Source organism: Centrocercus urophasianus, unplaced genomic scaffold (genome assembly GCF_019232065.1).
Source record: "Centrocercus urophasianus isolate 14NV4802_14NV808 unplaced genomic scaffold, USGS_Curo_1.0 seq_9, whole genome shotgun sequence".
In the NCBI taxonomy this organism is placed as follows: Eukaryota; Metazoa; Chordata; class Aves; order Galliformes; family Phasianidae; genus Centrocercus; species Centrocercus urophasianus.
The window spans coordinates 16,765,345-16,787,444 of NW_024885532.1; the positions used below are offsets into that span (position 1 = coordinate 16,765,345).

At 38.4% G+C, this 22,100-nt stretch overlaps 1 protein-coding gene across 1 annotated transcript in view; it reads right to left on the reverse strand.

The window, feature by feature from the left end:
- Positions 1-21,179, reverse strand: part of TDRD3 (tudor domain containing 3) — a 98,439-nt gene extending 77,260 nt beyond the window's left edge. The window contains exon 1 of the mRNA XM_042838817.1: positions 21,024-21,179. Coding sequence (XP_042694751.1) covers positions 21,024-21,064 — 41 coding nt within the window. The 5' untranslated portion in view covers positions 21,065-21,179. The remainder of the gene's footprint in view (positions 1-21,023) is intronic.
- Positions 21,180-22,100: the final 921 nt, after the last annotated feature.

The following is a 22,100-nucleotide window of genomic DNA, read 5'->3' on the forward strand; positions in this document are numbered from 1 at the left end:
TCTACACAGGAGTTAGCATCAGAACTTGGATGCAGGCTATTCTTGTTGCAGGATGACAGCCAAGTAGTTGCTGGCAGCATCTTACAACAAAATTATTGCTATGACAAATTCAGGTGGCTGAGCCAGTACAATAGAGAAAAATGAATGTGTCTTTCCCTGGAGGGAAAAAAAAATAGAAATGACACTACATCTATCTGTAGTACTGAAATTTGGGCAAAGATTACTTGGAACCTCTCAGTGGTAGCTCCAATCCTTTCTATGGAAACATAGCATGGTTTGCCATCAAAATAGCAGCTTACTGTTATGTTCAAGCAGGTACAGCAACCTTTTGCTCCAAAAGGTAAATTCGTTCCCTTCCTACATTTAACAAAGCAGTGTATTTGTGCTATAAAGTTTCTCAGCTTGTAAAAGCACTTTTGTAAGCTCGTTAGACAGTTCAGTACGATTCCCCAAGCCCAGTCCCTACAAATTCCCAAGAGCTAATGATTTTTACTGGAAGATCAGAACTGCCATGTACTTCTTAAAGGACATTAGCCAAGTTTTTTTTATCATTGTGAATCCAATATTTTGGCTCAGATTTGCTCCTAGAACTCACACATTAGCCTGTCTTAAGAGCTGTCTTAAAGAGTTACAACTTACCTTACTAAAGCATGAAGGGAGTAGACTAAAGGAAGTTAATTTTCAGCATACTGTAACTGCTTTTCATTGGTGAGTTCTGCATCTGTATACTGATGTTTATCTCCCTATGCTAGGATGATGCCAAGGCAAAACAGTTCAGAACACAACTTCCCATTTTTTTAATGCAGATGTACTGGTTTTTATTTACCCGACTCCTAAAACCAAGACACACAAAGCAAAGGTATATTCACATTTGAGAGATTCACCATATTGAGGAAAAGCTTTACAGACAGAACTACTGCACCACAGGAAGAATTGAAGCAATCAATGACAAAAACTCCCAGACACCAAGGAGAATCTTTTCCATAAATCAGCTACCTCAAAGTCTCAGGCACGCTCTCCAAAGACAGACTTACCCTGCTCCCATGTTTCTCTCCCTGTCTCTCAGGTGCTAAATTCTCTTTTCTCTCAGAAGATCTGAAGTATAAAAAGCTCTGGTGCTGATTCAGAAAAGCTGCACCTACATTCATCTGTATTTATCCAGACTTTGCTCACTGCTAAAACTTAATGAAAGGATTCAGAGTCCAAAAGATTGTCTATTTTCTCCAAATTCATTATCTCTTTCAATAAACTTTGTTTTCTTTGTCTTTGGCCCATCTACAGTAACACTAATACTCTAGATAAAAATAATTCCTTATCAGCCTCCTCTTGGATAAAGGTATGCATACACTACAGGATTTGCTTTCGCAGTGATCACCTGTTCTCCAAAATATGTTCACAACACTTTTAAATGCATATTACCTTTAACCTCCTATAAAAATGTTGTTTCACACACTAGCTGCAAACTATGGATGCTAATAATGAATCAACAGCAAAACAGTTCATTGCAAGCAAAAGAACAGGACTATTCAGAAGCTAGTAGCTTCTTTATAATTTGCAAAAAAAGATCCATTTTGACAGTAGTGTGCCGATCCTTGAATCGGAAGCCAATGCCACAAAGAGCAACAATCCTTCACAGTTACTCACTTAGTTGGATTTTCATTTCTTTCCACAGTTCATGCATCTTGATGAGAAAATACAGCTATACTTAATATAGATAAAAGATTAAAGACAAAACATAAAATTTATAGTATTAAAAAAAAAAAAAAAAAAAAAAAAAACCACCACAAGATAAAGCATAAAAGACCCACTTCCAGTTCATATGAAACAGTCCTTTCTTTGAGAGGGGACAGATAGTATGCAACAAATTTAATGCCTTGTAACATATAGTGTTTAGATATTTCTCATCAAGAAAACAAAGTAAGTTTGGAAATTTAACTCAAGTCAACCCTGTGTTCCCCTGGAAATATTCTAGATATGCAGAAACAAGACAAACAGGTGACCCAGAAGCTGAGCAGCATTTGAAAAGCCCCCCCAAAAAACTACATTTTTCAGACTGTAATACTTCTCTGGCATTTTAAGAACACTAAACCCATCTTTCAGCTTCACATCTAGTATTCAGTATGAAATCTAGATCTACTTTATGATTGCAGCCAAGAACTTTTTCAACCAATATTCTGAATTATCACAAGATTTACCGATTTTTTTTTTTTTTTTTTGCTGGTTATTACGATGCTACCTCAATCAGTCATAACCCCATCCAGGCAGCACCCTGAAATTTTGGCATCACTTTTACATTTCTACATACAGAAGTGGAAATAGGAACTATATTGTCAAAGTGTTTTCCCCAATACAATTCAGACAACTTACAATTTCTCCACATTTATGAAGTCATGATTTCACTAGCAATCTGAATTTTTTCTCAGGTAATCACACTCATTGCATACCTTTCCTCTACAAACTACACATCCAGAAGGTTTACCACTTCAATTACGCCACTGTAGTAAGTTAAAATTTTCACATTTAGGTTAGTCTTAAATCGTCTTACGTAAGTACAAGAGAAAAACAAAAAACATCAAAAGTAGTGAAAGTGAACTGAGATACATTAAAAATATTTACTTTATGTACAATTATTTTTTCCTTCATTTCTGCTATTATAAAACTCAGAAACATCAATTATGACAACTCCTAGCGCTGCAAGCTACAAAAACTTCAACACCAAGCCATAATACTTTAAGTCAAAATGTGCCAGGATTTTAGCAACATAAATTATATGGCTTTTACATAGATGAAAAGCTTATTTTCATAATAAATAAATGCTTCTGTTGTAGGAATTTCCTATTAAAAAGAAATACTGCATTGCCCAGCCAACGTTAATAAAGAAATTGTGGAAACATTTTCAGTTCAGGCTTAAGAGTGCATTTCTCCCAGGGAACCAAGGCATTCAAATGCTACAAGAACACGTCAAAAACTCACCCATTCCAATAACAAGAATCATGAAATCTTCATTTGGCCAACATAAGAGCTCTCTATTAGGGAATCTAGCACCATCTGAGACACCAGCAGCTCCCAGTATGGATGTGTGCCAGATTCCCGAAAGGCACGTTGCCAGCCCTTGGCCTTAGGTAGCCCCAGACACCCTGACCAGCCCTACACACCCATGCACCCAGTAACACCACACAGCCCTCGAGCCTGTGGGACTTGGCACTTGATTCATATGGGCACACTGCCCATATGATGAAAAGCAGAGCTTCTGTCACAGCAGACAGTTATAGAAGAGTGGTAGAAAACTTTATCCCACAAAGATGCCGAAGGAGAAACTGAATTTGAAAAGGAAAACGTTTAGAAGCAGAAGGTGCATTTTTTGATGAGTAAATCTTACTCTCTCTAATCCACATCTAAAGATAAAACAGCAAAATGGTTACTACAGCTCACATACATAAATCCTGCAAAGATCATACGTGCAAAAAACACATCTTCCCCCACATCATCACAGAATCCTCCAAGGCAGAAGAAAAAAAGAATACATTATATATAGTGATTAAACCTGCTGGTATAATTAAAAACATAATTAAAAATCGAAAACAATTCACGTTGTCTACCGTGATCAAAAAATAAATTAGTAAAATCACTGAACTGTATCATACATCCATCTTAGCTATAGTCTAAACATATCAGAAAACAAGTACTCCTTTAAAAATATACCAGGTGAAAAGGAATACTTTATGAATCACCGCTGGCCCCCTGAACTGAGCCTTCAGAACCACAGGGTGACTCAAACAGCAGTAACTCATCCAAAAGTCCACAGACTCCACAGAATACAGCAAGGGCTGACTTGAGTTTTGAAAAGAAGTTGTACATATACACAGCTAGAAACAGAAAGCAGCAGTCTGCAGCCATACCAGTTATCCAAACAATTCTGATGCGATCCAGTGACCTCAGCTGCAGGGCCACATCAGCCATTTGAATCTGAACAAGTAGCGCACTGCTCTGTTTGCAGTCACCACGGCAATTTATCTTTCTTATCTTGGACACCTGGTTTACACAGAGATGAATGGCCTTTTGGAAGTAATTACTTCTGTAAATTTAACGAGACTTAAGAGCAACTAGCTCAACATGGGCACCAAATTTTTAGACGACTGAATTTGGATGGAGAATTGAACTTCATGTTTGCTGTTGGAGCGTAACTCCTAACTGCACATTCTTTACAACAGGGAATCTATACGGGAGCCCTGCCTTCTGAAACCCAGGCTAAGATTTACCCAATATGTGAAGGCAACCACAAAAGAGTTTTTCAATAGTCAGAAAATAAGATACAGTCTATAAAACGGGCAGAATCATAGCACTAGGAAAAAGGAATGTTTTGCCCCAAAATAACAACTTTAAAAGTTCATATAGATTTAAGTAACCCAAGAAAAAAAAAAAAATTCTAAATATTGAAGATACATTCTTTCTTTTAGAATGGCCTATGCTTCTTTTCACTATTCCTTTCTCAAATGATGGAAAGTGCTGCTCCACAGTCTCGTAGAAGGCAGGTCCAAGAAGGTAATGAATAATTGCACTGTCCTACACGTCAGTGACTGAACTTGTTGCTGCACAAGGATGATATGTATTTATCCAGACAGCTGCAGCTCCAACAAACATAGTCCAAAAAACAAAACAAGCAAAAAAAACCAAACAAACAAAAAAACCCAAAACCCAAAACAAAAAAAAAAATAACCCTTAGTTATTACAAACAGAGCACACATTTATTGTTAGGGTTTATATTTTTTGTTTCTTGTTACTGAAAATGCATAAAAGAACATGAAATACCATGAAATGTCTCACTTGGTGATATTTTTTTCTTAATTTTAATTGCATATTAATGGGATTATAGTTCTGGACGACGTACTTTATCTGTAAGAAATGTACAGTTGAAGTAAATTGAAGTATATCTTCTCTTATATGTGGAGAAGCATACATATATTTTACACTGTTACTCTGAAAAAAATCAAGGAACTTCAAAATATTATTTGCACAAGTAATTATCTTGTTTGTTTCCTGCATCTCCAAACCTTAATTTTCCTATATGAGATTTTTTTTTCAGCTCCTGTGCTGCTTCCAGAGCAATCCTAATAAAAGAAATATGCAAACTTCACCCCAGCCCACCCTGGCAAAAAAAAAAAAAAAAAAAAAAAAAAAAAACCTATTTTTTTTCACTGAAGAGATGCCAACATGAATTTCTATTTTGCTTAACCCAAATCTGCAGCAAATGGTATGCAGCCAGCTAACAACAGCAATTACACAAAATCTCTTATACTTTTCTCAAGTCAACCTTGTAACTGTACTTTCACACTTAGAAAGAAAATTCAGGAGCAGAAAAATGAGGTTCTTAATAACTTACCGTTGGGGATGTACTGAAAATCTACAAGTTGCTTTCAAAACTATTATTACATAAAAAGTGTATTAGAGATGCATAAGGTTTCCAAGACTATACCAGAAGAGACAGAAAACAAAAACATTAGGGTCAAATTGGAAGTCATTTCCCTATGAATTTATCGTTTAGTCTTTCATGACATAGCACCGTTTCCTCAGGATCTCACACACACATTTCACTCCAGGCAAAGACAAAACCATAATACGCACTCTTATTTCCAACAGCTGCTATTTGTACTCCACAATAAATACAAATTTATGCTCCCCCTAAGCTTTTATTATTATTATTATTATTATTACTATTAGGGATTCAGAGAATCTGACTGAAATATGAAATAATTAAACCTGCCTTCAAGCACTTCTGTAAGGTGAGATGACATTACCTTCCTTTTACAAAACAGAATTAAACATAGCTAGATTTTGGCTAAAATTGTCAAAAAGAAACATGAGATTTGAATGTCCTGCTTGAAATAACTGCACAGCTTCTCCTCTGATGGGTCAGTATTCTATGAATTTTTAAGTATGCACTGGGTGCACAATAATCACAAGCACCATGCATCTGGAAATTCAGACTCTAGTTCTCCTTAGCAGCCTGCTTGTACCCATCCCTACACAGAACTGCCACCCTTTCACCTCTCACTCAGCCTTCTGCATTGATGCACAGTCTTCTCTCAATCTCTGTCCACAATTAAGGAGAAGGTGAAAGCCTCAATAATAGTGGGAGGCATGCAAAGAGTACTTTCCTAAGTACATTCAGAGAACACAACTTGGCATCTCATCTGGCTTGTCATTTTTTATTTAGGCAACATGCATTTTGTTAAATTCATAATGTCACATGCTATGAAACTTCCTCAGGACCTTAAAGGTTCAAAAATACTTCCTATACACCAGAGTTCACATAAAATACAGGAAAATATTTTCCTTAAATATAACTAACTGAAAAATTAGATGAAAGACACTTCCCTTTCAGTCTCTCTGAATTTCACTAACAAGATGTAGATGCCTACTCAAGTACCACAGTAAGAGATTCTGTCTTGCAGAAGACAGACTGTGCTTACTCTTTATATTCCACTATTTGTCTTTACAGGTGGCTTTTTTTAAGAATTTATCCAATCTCGTCTCAAAAATAAAAGAATATGTTCCTCTTGAGAGCATTTCCACATCCTTCTCCATAAACAGGACTGTCCCCATCTCTTTGATGTCATAGATAACTGTCGGAAAGTGCTTTCAGCACTTAGCAAGGTCGTTACGCTATTTACCCCTAAGAAGTTAGAAGTCAATGGCTTGACAACAAAAAATATAGCTTTCAGGTCCTTAAGACTGCTCAAATAGCCACATCACACAGAACACTGACCTCAAACTTGCTTTGTCCCTTTTTACTCTCTCTTTGCTGAACTAAACATCATCTAGCTTTCCCACAAACAGCATAAACTTTATTAGAGAGCATTCGAAGCACAGTGATGAAGATGGCGAAGGGTTCAGAGAAATGAGGAGCAGCTGAGATTCCCTAGTTTGCTCAACTCAAAGAAGAGGAGACTTAGGGAAGACCTCATGGCAGCTACAGCTCCTCATGAGGAGGGGAGTGGAGTAGCAGTGCTGAGCTCCTCTCTGGTGACAGAACAGGAGGCAACAGCATGGAGCTGCGTCAGGGGAGGGTCAGACTGGAAATTAGGAAAAGATTCTTCTCCAGAGGGTGGCTGGGCAGCAGAACAGGCTCCCCGGAGCAGCAGTCACAGCACTGAACATGAAGGAGTTCAAGAAGCATTTTGATAATGCTCTGAAGGTTTGAATTTTGGGTGGTCCTGTGTGGAGCCAGGAGTTGGACCTGGTGATCCTTAGAGGCCCCTGCCAACAGAACAATGCAAGCTTCGGCACAGAGAAACAACGTACATGGATGAAAAGCAAAGAAGAAAGTAGCAAAATAAGAACATTTTTTCTCTGATGTCATTTCAGTGAAGGCCATTTGGTTGTTTTCTGAAGCCCAGTGTTCTTTTGACACTATTCAGAAAGTATATCCAAAAAGAACGGAGAAACACTTAAGTGTTTATCATGGTAAGCTGGTAAATAGTTTTGTTGTTGTTAAATGTTTTTCTCTTTTTGCTTTAGAGGTATTTGATAGGAGTTAATATACTTGCAAATGTGAAAATGTGTGGTCAGGGAACCCACCTTCCTATTATCTTTCCAGTGTACTGAACATTAAATCAAACTTGCAATTCTTCCTTTTTAATCCCACCATCTCCTACTCCAGATTCTGTTTTTCCTACAGGTTTTACAGACAGTTAAATTCCAATCCATACTTCCATCCAAGGTATTAAAAGCTAAACACTATAGCATACACCTGCCCTTGATCTCTACCACGCAAGAGAGGAGTACTAGCAAGAAAATCTAATGGAGAAGGATAAAGAGAATATCTAAGTTCCTAACTTCTGCTTTCAGATTCCCTGCATGAACACTAGCACCTCTCCACTGTTTCACTGCTACAGTACCTGAGTCTTTGAAGGTTTCTTCTGCTGAGTTGGTCCAAGTGTTAAAAAATACAGAGAAAAAGGGGAAAAAAAAAAAAAAAAAAAAAAAAAAGAGACAGACTTGCTAACCTGAGATGCTGAGGAAAATCTCAAGGAAGTATGGAAGTTTGCTCGCTTTCAAGAAGTGGAATATCATCAAAGAAAAAGGACTACTTCTAGAACAGTAGAATATTTTCTCACAGGAGGCAGAATACACAGTTGATATCCCCAGGTCCTGAGCTGGTACCCACTTCACTTGTTCTGAGAACAGGTGAGAAAAGCACTATGCTGAACTAACGAGTGTAAGGAAAGAAGAAATGCTTTAGCCATATTTCTCCACCATCCTTTTGTATGCAACGCTTTAGAAAAGAAAAAAAAAAAAAAAAAGAAAAGAAAAGAAAAAAAACACTCTACAGACAAAACTTTTCATATGAAGCCTGGTTTCCTCGTGTGAACAAACTGAAAAGTTTTTAAAATACAGTTGAATCAATTTTCTACAGAAAACACTGGTTATACAGTGATACAGTGTTTCCAGCACCCATGACACATGAACAAATCCCAGTCAGACCAGTAAATTTCAGCTAAATTTGACAGAGAAACAGAGGTCCTAAAGACAGCAAGTTTCCTCAGACTTCACAGAAATTGGATGCTAGATAGAAGTGAGACATACAAACTAGCAGTGATGCTACAGAAAAAGGTAATAAAACATGGCTCTCAGTTTGCTGTTTATCAGCAATGAACCAGTCAAATGAAGAACCTGCTTAGCTACAAACCAGCCATAACACATGGTGACACCTGCTAGAGAGTGATACAATAAAACAAACATTATAGAGTAGAACAGGCAACAAGGAATAGAAGAGATGATAGCACACAGATAGTGGAGAGCACCAAGGGCACTGTAGTAGGTAGTCATGGGAGTGAGAAGAGAAAGTTTACATTAATGTCTTTAATTTTGGAATGCCAAGTAATCACATGATGCTCTTACACAAAACTGGAGCAGTAGACAGCAAAATATCCATCTGTATTCTGCAGAAAAATATGTCACAATGTAAGATGGGACAGGACTCCAACGGATGTGGACGGACATGCAAGAACTGAGACGGCATCTCAAAAATCAGCTCTCAGCTGAGAAGAAATGAGTGATCCCACTCTTCAGCTGCTGAGCAACAGAACAGGTATGTGGACTTCACAGGCAAAGGTAGTACGACAAAGATACATCTTCCACTCTGCAACGACCTATGATACCCACATCCAATCACTAAGTCTCTCAAAAGCTCCTATAACCTAAGCTGTGCCTCTTGTGATTGCAAATGACTGCCCACACTGTCACACCCACACTTCTATCCAGACTCAAATACCTGAGGAGCTAAAAGGAATCCCACTATCAAAGGCCATACACTAGCAATTTTGATACTTGGGACATAATTCATCAAGCTTAGTATGCTGTAAATTGGGGGAAAGGGAGAAAGGAAAAACACCACTTCTGCATTGTGTCATATTTTCATATATTTTCATTTTCAGTATTTTTGTCTATAACGACAGATTGTATTATACACATCTGCAATGTATTTGCACTACATTTTCTTCTTTCTGACTTCTTCAGTTCACTTATTTTCTTATCCTCCTTTCACGATTCTCTGCTTTCTGCCTACCTTTCTTTATTTGACAGATACAAACCAGGTCAAACATACAAATCATCTTTCTTTTGAAGATTTACTACAAAGAATAGGATTCTTCACTGTGAAAAGACTGGAAAAGGGGCTTAGAGTAACTGTATGGTCACAAGCAACATTAAAAACATTGGTTATTCACTGTCTCAAAACTAGCAAGTGGGAAATCCAGCAAACTTAGGAATAGAGTTGTTAATACAACAGATGAAGTTATTAATCAATATTCTGTGGCTATCAAAATTTTACATGGGTTCAAAAAACAATTGCACAGACTCATGCAGAAGAAATATATCAAAACCTACTTAAGAGAAAAGAAATGTTCCTACAAGGAATTTCCTCAACCCCAGTAGTTAAAAGCTGGGAAAACATTCTCAGGAATTATATCCGTGTATCTGCCATACTCACAGGCTTCTACACAGGCATCTCTTATTGGACATGAACAGAGACAGAACAGTGGGACAAAAACTTGGATGAACACAGCAAAGGAAAGTGTAAAATCATTAACTGAGATGACACTGCTTAGAAACTAAGCTAGGAAAAAGATGTGCATTCAACAATTCAAACACAAATCAGTGTTTCCATACACTGATAAAAGACTAACAACATACTGGGGTGCATTAGTAAGATAATAGCAAACCAAGAGATGCTACAGTTCCCCACCTCCCAGAAGAAAGTCACTTAAAAATTTTGCTCCTAGTTTCAGGAGTCTCCACTCTGAGAGAAGACCCACAACCTGAACACAGTACAGTGGGCCTGGACCACAAGACATAGGAGAAGCAGCTCAGAGTTTGATGGGTTTATACAGATCAGAGAAGAAAAGGCCAAAGGAAGAACTTTTTCCTTCCAACTACCTGAAAATGGCTTAAGGAGACAACAGGTAGAATGAAAAGACAAAATGCAAGAGAGACATACAGAAACAAGTGAAATTCCCACTGGCAGTGAAAGATAAAAAGAATGTTCCCACAGAGTGGCTGAACAGAGGAGCAGGCCTCCCTGCCAGTATCAAAAGCTTCAATGGAGAAGGCCTTCAGCAAGCTGATCCAGCTTGGGAGTTGATCTGCCTTGAGCACCTGCTGTGATCTATCCAGAAGTTTCTTCAAGCCAAGTTGTTTAACTTCATTAGGTTTCTTTCATTTTTTGTTTTTGTTTTTTAATAATTAGAGTATCCCAAAAGAAAGTAAAACTTGGAATCTTTGTTAAGAAGAAACTCCCCAAAGTACTTTCTCCAAGAAACATTTTGTGTATTTTTCCCAGTAATGACACTTAACAGTTTGTTTACTAATGTTGGAATAAGAAATTTATAATATTCACGTACACAAGTAACAAAAGGCTATATTTTTAGGAGTTCAAATATAATTTTAATCATTTTTAATCACCTAATTTAGCTTATCAACTGTACTCATGAAGGAAACAATTAACATTTCTCAATTCAAGCTATAAAAATCTCACTTCATTACCATACAGAAACAGCACTGAACCATAAAACTACAAAATGAAACTTGGAAACATTATTAATTGCTATTTTGTTATTAAAACATGCCTTCCATATCACTGTCAAAGACCTGGACTACTTCTGTGTCAAGACACTTCATATTAATTTCAGAAATAATAGAAGCTTAACGTCCCCAGTGCCCACTGACTCACAAGGCAAGTTGCTAAGCAAAAGCCTTCAGTTCTACTTGAAATATTCAAAACAGAATTATCACCAACCAGAGTCCTCGAGAATAGCTGCTGTAGTTAGAGGGTACCATCCTTACAAAATTGGTTTTAACGCACTAACAAAGCCTCTAACTTTTGAGGACACCCTGACCACATCCTTCCCTGCTAAACACCAAAAGTGACCAAAAAAAATAAAAAAAAAGGTGCTATTATTACCTGCTGCAAAGAAAAGGATGAAATGTGTGTACTGTTAAGAGGTACACGTTATAACTGAAATTGCAAAGTAGAAAAAAAAAAATTTCTACTTCTGTGGTCACCAATGCTTAAAATATTAATCTATTACAAATAACTACAGAATTTTCACTTAAGATATCAAGTGTTCTTGCATACAGGTACACTGTTAACCATGCAGCAGTGACAGGTTTCTTCTATTCTATTTTACACTAAAAGCAGGCATTTCTACAGACCTTTAAAACTAAATTTATAGTACATTCCAAGATACATACAGATGTGTATACCTGAGCACTGTAAAAGAACACACACAAAAACTAACATTGTTTCCAATCAACAATTTGAAAAGTTTGACAAGTGGCAGTAGATTAGTAAATGGAGCCTTACTAGCAATGACTGAAAGAACAAATATGAACTTCTGTAGCTGTAGCCAATTAACTCTAGAACTGAAAAAACACTATTACATCCATTAAAGAATTCCCAAAAAATTATTCCCATGTTGCAGCTTATCAGCTGCATGAGCTATGGAGCAGCCTAATTTAACCACTGACTTACAGATACAGGTCTGTAAAAGATGGGCTAAATTAAGCAGAAATGAAACACTCATAATTTCATTTTGAACAAATATACAGACACATTCTTTTCCTCACAGTAGCATTTTTTTTTATAATTAAAAAGTCTGTAGGTACCGGAGCAATTTTTTTTTTTTTTTTTTTTTTTTTTTTTTTTTTTTTACAAGAGCAAACAATTTTTCAAAGTTCATAATTAAAAGACCAGATTTCACACAAGAAAACTACACTGTATGTCACTGCTACTCTTTTAAGGAAGAAAATAAACAGTGCTCACTTTTGTACAATTTAAATTCTTTAGAAATATCAGGTAAAAAAAAAAACGGGTATACAAGATCTTAAACTATTTGGCTTGAACTGTCCCGATTTAGTATTTTAGCAAGAGTTATATTTCACATTGAAACACTGAAGAAATGCATCTAACCTGCCAGCCAGCAGATACGTAACAGGAAAGCAACATAAAGTTGCTCACAGGAAAGACACATTAGCGATTACTATTCTAAATGAATTCCAATTTTTCCATTTATTCATGTTGTCATCATATGGCAGCAGTCAGCTTAGGAATCAAAACGTAGCCTAAGAAAACAGAAAAGAGAGCAAAATAATGAAGCAATTGGAAAGAACTTTCTTCTTCCTTTCTCCTCCCTCTGCCAAACTTGGAGGATGTAATATGCTAGTAAAAGCTATCAGTATGTTGCAAGGAAATCTTTCTTCCACCTCAGAAAGTATGCAGTAGAGATTTATTTTATTTTTTTGCCCTTCAGAGAATCCAAAATTATAATAAGCCTCAGCTATGAATTTCTGTAATAAACGTCTGATCAAAAACTGAAAACTTGGTGGATTAACAAAACTTAAGCACCTCAGGCACAGAAAAAAAAAAAGTTTTCATTTCCTCATCCCACAGGGATTTTCTCCTGTTTATTTAAACCTTCAACAGCAAACCCTGGAGAATATCCAACAAATGTTTTAGGGCCAATTTGACAGCAAGAGACTTCATCAGTCATTAAAAAAAAAAAAAAAAAAAGATTTTACATACCTACCTTTATTTAATGACACAATTGCATTGAAATCATTATATGTTCCTTATTCAAGAACACTTAACTATAAAACAAGCTCAAATTGATTTAGCTTTTAAATATCATGTAAAATACTAAGCACATGCTTTGATATGTCTACTTCCTTCATTTACTCCAATTTACATAGCTATTAAAAAAATTATTTTGTACCAAAAACTAGGAAAAACACTGCAGATAGTACTTAAGTGAAAAAAAGGAACTTGAGAAGTGCTTGTCTCAAGGCAGAGTTTCAAGCTGCTTCTTAGACCAGCTGAAATGCAAATCTCAAGTCTGTCAGTAATGATGAATTACAGAGATTTCTGTCTGTATATGATACGTATATTACAGCTGAATTAAAAACCAAACCACTGAACAAGTTTTTGAAACCAAGAATCATGGCCCTGTTCATTATACATTCTGTTTTCAAGGAGCAGTAGTTTGATGGATCATATTTTTACATAAGCATCCTCTCAGCAGCTCATCACTTTAACACAAAATATGCCTCATTCAGAAATCAGTACTCTGCACAAAGCCAGAACCAGACCCTCAGAAACCACCCACTTTTCTTCACCTCCTTCAGTGACTTTTTCTTCTCTCTCCTCCGGATAACAGCTAAAGGAAAACCTCTGTAATTTCAAGTACTGTCATCTGTAAAACAGAAAGTATGCTACCAAGTTGAAAAATGACACGCTTCATTAGTATTACCATTCTAAACAGTAATTAAGAGTTTAACATCTCTGCCTTAAAACAAGCTTAGGTACAGGATCACTATGTAACAAATAAAAAGGAATGTTCTTGGAACCTGCCAGTAAACTTAACACAATCCTGATGCCTTGAAAGCCTTCCCCACACCCACTGTACAACCAAAAGATGAAAGTATAAACATGCTTCCATAATAAATGGTGTTTCAATCTGTATTTTTCTATGAAGCAGTAATACATAAGAAGATAATATAGCTGCTGAATTCCCCATGCACTGCACTACCATCTGAATTAAATAAGCAATTTTCTATTTTCATAAAATGGGAAAAATAACATTGGCCTCTTGGGATCCTTAGACAGTACAAATTTCTAGCCAGTGTTTTAAAGACATATCCTGATTTACATCCATTAAATGGTTTAAAAATTGAGATAACTACAAATTGAATTTTACAACAGTAAAATAATATAACAAAGTGAAACTTCCACAGATTCTAAAAACGTTAACATGAGTCAATACAACTACTTAATCTGAGGAGAGACTTCACAATAAGCACACACAGTTACCTGGAAGTAATAGAGGTGATGCAAAAATGTCAAGACTAAATCTTCAGATTAAATCTAGGGATTTTACCAAGTAACATTTCAGAGACGTGCCCCAGATAAGCTCACTAACTCCAAACCTCAGTAAGATAAGGTAATCTTTTAGCAAGTGACAGTCCTGCTGTACGGTGGATGCTAGGAACAGCCCCTGCAATCAGAATGTGCTGGACAAGAAATCTTGTATGCTCTGCTCCTTGAGAAGATCTGACACTCAGTAACTTTTAACACGCCACAGCAATTTGACTACAAAAGACACAGAGTAAAGAGCACTGTCTTTCTTCATCTAGTGAAATCCATTATTTTACCTTTTTTTTTTTTTTTTTTTTTTCCTCCTTTTTTGCTGAGATACAGCTACAAATACTGCTTCTCACTCATACTTCTTCAGGAAAATGTTGGCTGCTACCCTGAAGCATTAAACAGCACATAAGACTGCGTCCATGCCAAAGACTCAGCTGCCACTGAGAATATCTTGAAACTGTCTGAACAGACATAGTGTTTTCTCTTCTGGCTTTCCTCAACAGCTTTTTTTCCAGACATGTCATTACACAAGAAAAGAACTACCCCAGAGCACCGTGCGAGGCAAACAACAGGAAACAAAAAGCTGATCTTGACCATATTCCCCAGACAGTGCCCTCTGTCAAAGATGCAGGTTCAGCAGTCAGCTTCCTAACTTGGAATAAGTCTTCTCATGCTGTCAGTTAATGCCATTACTTCCATTTCTAATACATAAGCTATATTTCTCAAAATGAAATGCTCAACAAGACCCCAATGCAAGAATACACTACATGCTTCAACTACTTTCTTGAGTTACAAAGACTATTTAAGCCAGTATCTTCCTTTTTTCTTTTTTTTTTTTCCTCTCCAAAAGGGTGCAAAGCTGTTCCATCAAAAACTGTTAGTCCTGGAGCTGCTCAGTCTTCCTAAATTATGACAACACAATTAAGCACTATATTAAATGTGATCAGAAACACTCGCATACTGTTAGTCCCCCCCATACAGCCTTTCCTTCTTTCCATCAGCTGTATAAAATTAACTTTCTTGGAATTAAATATCCTCCTTTTGCTAAAAAAAAAAAAAAAAAAAAAAAAAAAACTGCCACTCTTGAAAATATGAACAAAATGAAAACTTGACAAATTAGCCTAAAATTTATTTTTATTGTATTTTTTACAACTTTCACAGATTAAGTAGTCTACAAACTATCAATTAATTGCACAGGATATTTAAAAGCCAAGGTTTCTGAGCACAATTCTGCTAAATTAAGTTTCAGAAGAGCTTCACATCTTTATGTATTCCTACACATATTGTTATATCAAGCTATATTTTACTCAGGAGTGACAATTAAGAAAAATATGCAAACCTGAAAGCCTACTTACCATCAGCTTATTACTAACATGAATAAGAACATCTTATCCCAAAATTGCCAGTTACCCCAGCAGCTAGCTGCTCAGGGGGCCTGCACCTGGCAAGTGTGAGCACACAGAAGCCGGATAGAGCAAAACGGATCAGCCTCAAGAGTCTCAAAAATCATGGAACAGAATTACAGAATCCTTAGATTTGGAAGAATGTGATCTCAGAAGGCAAATCCTTTGCAAAAGGTTTTCTCCCAAGACCTGGCTTCATTAGTTGCTGACAGAGAGTTTCCTTTCAACTTCTTATGCCAGTATCATATCTTAAAAATAAGAACAGAAATGATGCTCATCCAGTCTAGGTCTACAGCAGTTCCCTTTCTCCAAGGGTGGCCAGAAGTAGATGATTCATGCAACAAATGAAGCACCTCTCAATATGTGCTGCTTTACAAATCATTCCCAGCATCCAGCCATCTTAGAGCTGGCAGCTAAACCCTACCTCAAAGTTCCTAACTGATTTAATCTAATTAATATTTTAGCCTACTTATATTCTTCTGCTGCAAAATATAATGCTCCACTTCAGATGCACAATTTAATTACACATTGAAGCTACTTTAGTTTTCATCAAGCAAGTTTAATTCACTGGGTGGCCTAATTCTATTAAGAAAAATAGCTGTCTGGCTTTCTATTCATCATTTCTGTATGCTCTGCAGATTATTTACAGACCTCTATCACCTCTCCCTTTATTATTGTGCTTTCCAGACTAAAGATCCATCTTCCCAGCACTGAGAAACTTCCACACCTCTCATTCACTTTTTCACTATCTACAAAACCTTTGCTGTGCTGTGGTGATTACACTAATGTAAATTGTTAAAAATGCAGGTACACCATTGACATACTTAATGAACTAACAATTACTTTGTGAACAATTCCTAACAGCTTCCTTTAACAACTAATTAGTCAAATACCTTTTTTTTTTTTTTTTTTTTTTTTTTTCTTTTTTTCTAACCACTTAGCAGTTTCTTTATAAGTTTCTTGGGCTTGTTACCTCTAACAGAACATTTTGTACAACACTGGACCTTTTCTGCTCCTGAGTGTGAAGAAAAAAAAAAAAAAATCCATTTTTATCTACCCACTGTTTCTGAACAGGCAAGACTTAAACTGATCAGACCAGCCAGAAGGGAATATACATGAACAATAAAAACAAAAGTATCAAAAATGCATGATGCAGCAATTCACCGTGTACTGGCACTTTAAGCTTTCATAGTAACAACCACAATTCATAAAATGCATACACCACTACAAGAGTATAGAGCAACACAAAACAGAGATGCACCTTTGGAGAAGACTCCAGGGAGACCTCATTGTGGCCTTCCAATACTTGAAGGGAGCACATAAACCAGAGGGGGAACGGCTGTTTATATGAGTGGATAGTGAGAGGAGAAGAGGGAATGGTTTTAAACTGTGACAAAGAGGTTTAGCTTAGGTATTAGGAGGAAGTTTTTCATACAGAGGGTGGTGGCACACACTGGAACAGGTTGCCCAAGGAGGTTGTGGATGCCCCATCCCTAGAAGCATTCAAAGCCAGGCTGGATGTGGCTCTGGGCAGTCTGGTCTGGCTGTTGGCGACCCTGCACATAGCAGGGGGGTTGAAACTAGATGAGCATTGTGCTCCTTTCCATCCCAGACCATTCTATGGCACTCCTATGAACCACAGTTATCCTTCTGTCTAAAGGCTATCTTTTGCCCAGACAAAATATTGTTTAAATATTTTTGAAAGTATATGAAGCTTTATAAGACTGTGTACTTTTTGCCTCAGACTTACTACTTCTTATGGCTCTGTACACTGCAATAAAAATAACTTGTATTCTCTGACAAGGACCTCATTTATACATTGTGCCGTACTACGAAACTCTTTAGTCATCAGCTGTCATGTCTCGCTTTCCCACAATTGGAAATCAGTCACCACAAATTAGATCAGTGGGACCAGAGGCTAAATCTACTGTAAGATGCAACATATTGTTTATTTTCAAAAACATACAGGCATTTCAACATAATAAATTCTGAACTTCCCCAGCTATTTAGTACACTGAAGAAGTTTTGGGTTATCTTCTTTTCTTGTGAAAAGCCACCTAGGTGACTTTCAAAAGCAAATGAAAAACAGTGTTGCAAGCCACAGAAATATTCTGCAATTTGTGGTTTTCATAGGGAGGGTATAAATCTGCAGTTCTTTTTGACTTCATGGCTTCTAATAAAACTGGATTCAATTACTAGTTTCCATTGAGGCCTATGTTTTAATGAGAATATTGGAAAAATTGTTCCAAAATTCATGAACAGAACCATAGCAGTAAAACAGGGCAACGCTCTCTGCATGTTTGGTAACTAAAAAAAGAGTTAACATAGAACTTTTACTCCAAGACAAACAATATTTTCCATTGCAAATTAAAGGTGGAGCCAGTACCATATTCTCAGATGCAGTATCCAAGGCAGTGCACAAGGAAATGTTCTTGCAGCTCTCTTTAGAAGTACACATTTTTTAGGCGGTCTCTACAGGAAAACAACTCTGCACACACACTCTGTGCTCACAGAGTAAGCTCTTTACTCATCATCAGATTTCTCTCTTTTTTTTTTTTTTTTTTTTTTTTTTTAATTAAAGCAGCATGACCTACTTTAGGTACCAGTGCTACATTTACTATGTAGGGAACTTCATCATTCAGAAGCTTAACATATATACTTGATATAGTGAAGAGAATCTTAAAGGCTAACAGTACAAATTTGCAGGACATTTTGCAACAGATGACTCTTAAACAACAGCTGTTTGAAAAATACCTAGATATTTTACCATTTTAACTACATTATGTTAGTATTTTATTTGAAAAGCAACTTTCCCTCATATTGAAGTTAAAATGATAAAACTAATTGTGAAAACAAAGACAAGTGTGTGTCTGTATCAACAAGTCTTACTTATAAAGACCTAATAAAGTTGTGGTAAAATCCTGCTGGATTACAAACCAGAAGGTTTGCAACTCTCAAAGAACAATATCTTCCTAAATTGTTTGAAACACAGAACGGTGCTTCAGCAAATGAGCACCGAATTCCCCTTGTGAGCTCAGCTCTATTTCCATGCTAGAAAATGTAGCACTGTGACATGAGGTGATTGCAACAGTGGCAACCAGTTTGGTACAGAACTGATGATCCACCAATGCAGTTTAGTCAGAAACATACTACAAATCGGCTAAGTGTCAACTGAAGGCTTAGTCGTACTTCTGTTAAATGACTGTAAGATCTACTAATAATATAAGGATGGATGTATCTTAAGTGTAAGAGCAGCAGAACATTAGAGCACATGGACACCTAGGTTATTTTTTTAAAAAGTACATGAACTTCACTGAATATTCCTGAAGCATTTTTTTTTTTTTCCACTACACTTCACGTTACTCAGAAATATACGCATTCATTTCCTTTTCCTTCATATCTCCCTTCCCAATGCAACTAGGCCAGGGCATAACTCCAGAGGACCCCATAATCAGCCCACTGCTTGCCAGATCATATTTCAGTCTGCCTTTGGCTCACACCTGGCATAACTGCAAGAATAACAAATGTTCATTGCCATTCAACTGAATATGCCACAGGGGATACAGGCAAAACACTGAGGAGTAACAAAGTTTCACAGGCACCTCATATTTGGGCTGCCAAAACTAAAAGCAGTCTACAATCGCACTCTTCCGACTGACAAAGTAGTAAAACGCCTAATAACTGAAAGCTGTGTAATAAAACTTGGGATATATAGTAGAAAAAAAAAAAAGAAAGAAATCATAAAAGTAAAATCACTCTTATAGAAACTTTCTCTTTTATGGAGCTCAATCAGAAGAGAAGAGGTGTGTCAAATTACGGCCAACAGCTCCCTTTAAGAAAGCTGATGTTATGAAAACTAGCACAGTTCTGATTCTTTCCACTCACCAATTGCAAGGAATCATAGGACTGTATACTCTAGAACAGGGCTTCTGAAACATGAGACACTCAGCAAGGAAGGCCTGAAGACAATAAATTTCCTCTGTCTGGTTCGTATTATCAGTAAGTAATTCTGTAGAAACTACCCAAACCACTCAATGCCTGTTTTAATGCCTTATGTGTTAGCCATAAATGAAAACACAATTCAGAAAAACCACTAAGTTTAACGTCACAGTAAAAATGCCCAGAAAATGCCATTGGAAATAACTATGTTTCTCTTTAAACGTTTTTTTCTCAATTACAGCCAAAGCAAGCTGTTTCGTGCCTTGGCAGTCAACAATAAGCTTTTGTTTTGTTAAAGACTCGCAAGTGGTCAAGGAGACAAAGCGGTAACTAGTAAGTGAATCACATCGATCAATAAAATAAATGAAGAAATAAATCGGCTTCCAGTCAACAGTGCCACAACACCTCCAGGCTAGCAAATAAGATGTAGAGACTGCACTAAGCATTTGGAAAGTACAACACCAAAACAAAATGTCCAAGTCAGGACTAACTGAATATCTGGATTCAAGCCTCAAGTGTGTATTCAACCTAATTTAACTCCACTTGTTCAATCTTACCTTCTCTGCTGAAAGGGTTCCAACAGTACAGAACAAATAAAAGTAATGAAGTTATCAGAAAGCTCCATCCCTCCTGGCACTTCAGTTGGGATCCCACTAATACCAACCCAACGCAGATCTCAGCAAAACACAGCCCACGAAGGCATATCCCAGTAGGTCCTGAGTCCTACAACCCACAGCAAGGCAGAGCTGCGCTCACACCACAGCTGGGCCCGGCCTAGGCCACGCGAGGCCCAGCCACCGTGGGCCCAGCCTAGGCGCGCACTGAGCCCGGGCAGGAGAGCTGTGAGGGCTCTGCCCGCGGGGGTCCCACTCTGCGGGGTCACCAAAGGCCCTCCCCCATCACCCCGAGCACAAGTGGCTCCCTGACAAATCCCAGGCAGTAGGGAAGGAGAGGCGAGCCCCTTCGCAGAGGGCTTTGCCTCCTGCCTTCAAGCCGTAAAGAGGAGGAACGTCACCATGAGTGCTTCACTGAGAACTGGCAGCTCCGAGAAGCGAGTCACCGACCAAACAAAAGAAACGAGAACCACCCCTCACAGCCCCGCACCTCCGTCCTAAACTCCCCACAAAGACCAACAACTCTCGGCCGCGACCGAGGCAGCCCCGCCACCCGCAGGAGAAGCTCCCCTGCCCCGCGGCATGGCGCCGGGCCCGCCGTGGCCTATCGCAACGTGGAGGCCCGGCCGGCCCAACCGCACCACTTACCAACCCGACTCCGACAGCGCCGCTCTCGCCCTGTCGGCCATGGCGCCTCCCGTCGCCGCTCACCCGCTGTGCGCGGGGCCGGGCGCCGCGGGGAGTCCGTCGCTTGCAGGAGAGAAGTGGGCCCGCTCGTCTCTCCAACCCCTATGCCCTCTCCGGGCACCCGGCCCGGCCAGTTCTCCGGCGCAGGGTAGGGGCGGAGGCGGCGCACGCAGAGACGAACAATACCCGCGACCGGCGCCAGCCCCGTTCCCTCCCCCTGCGCGGCCGCGACGTGGAACAGGGAGCCCGCCTGCCTGGAAGCCGCCGCCGCCATGGTGAAGAAGGGAACAGCTGAGGGCGGAGAAGAAGGCGCTGCTGGGACGAGGTGCTGCGCCTCATGCTTCTTGCCTCGGTTTATCCCAGGCCTGGGACCTCTCGGTCAGGGCAGCCAGGCGGAGCGAGGCATCTCCACGCATCCCTGATGGGGGTTTCCACCGAGGAACGACGTTGTTGGCCAATAGCCTGCTTCTTCTCTAGAAGGAAGAATAATACTGCAAAGAGAACAGTACAAATATATATAAGTAAAAGTAGTAGCATTGCTAATTGATGTTGTGTGAGAAAAGAGCTCCTTCCAGGTCCTCATGCTGAGTGTTGGGGATGAGAAGTTCTTGGAGTGATAGCATAAAAGGCTCGTTCTGTGTTCATGTCTCTTATAATGCTTTGCTCAAAAACGCCATGTTCTGAAATGAACGTGGAGTTTTATGGTCTGTCTTCTTAACAAATATATATATATATATATATATATATATATATATATATTTAATGTGACATAACTGCATGCACCAGTACAGGTTAGGGGCTGACCTGCTGGAGAGGAGCTCTATGGAGAAGGACCTGGGGGTCCTGGTGGACATCAGGTTGACCATGAGCCAGCAGTGTCCTTGTGGCCAAGAAGGACAATTATATCCTGGGGTGCCTTAAAAAGAACGTTGACCCCAGGTCAAGGGAGGTGATCTTACCCCTCTACTCTGCCCTGGTGAGGATACATCTGGAATACTGTGTCCAGTTCTAGGCTCCTCAGTTCAAAAACAGACAGGA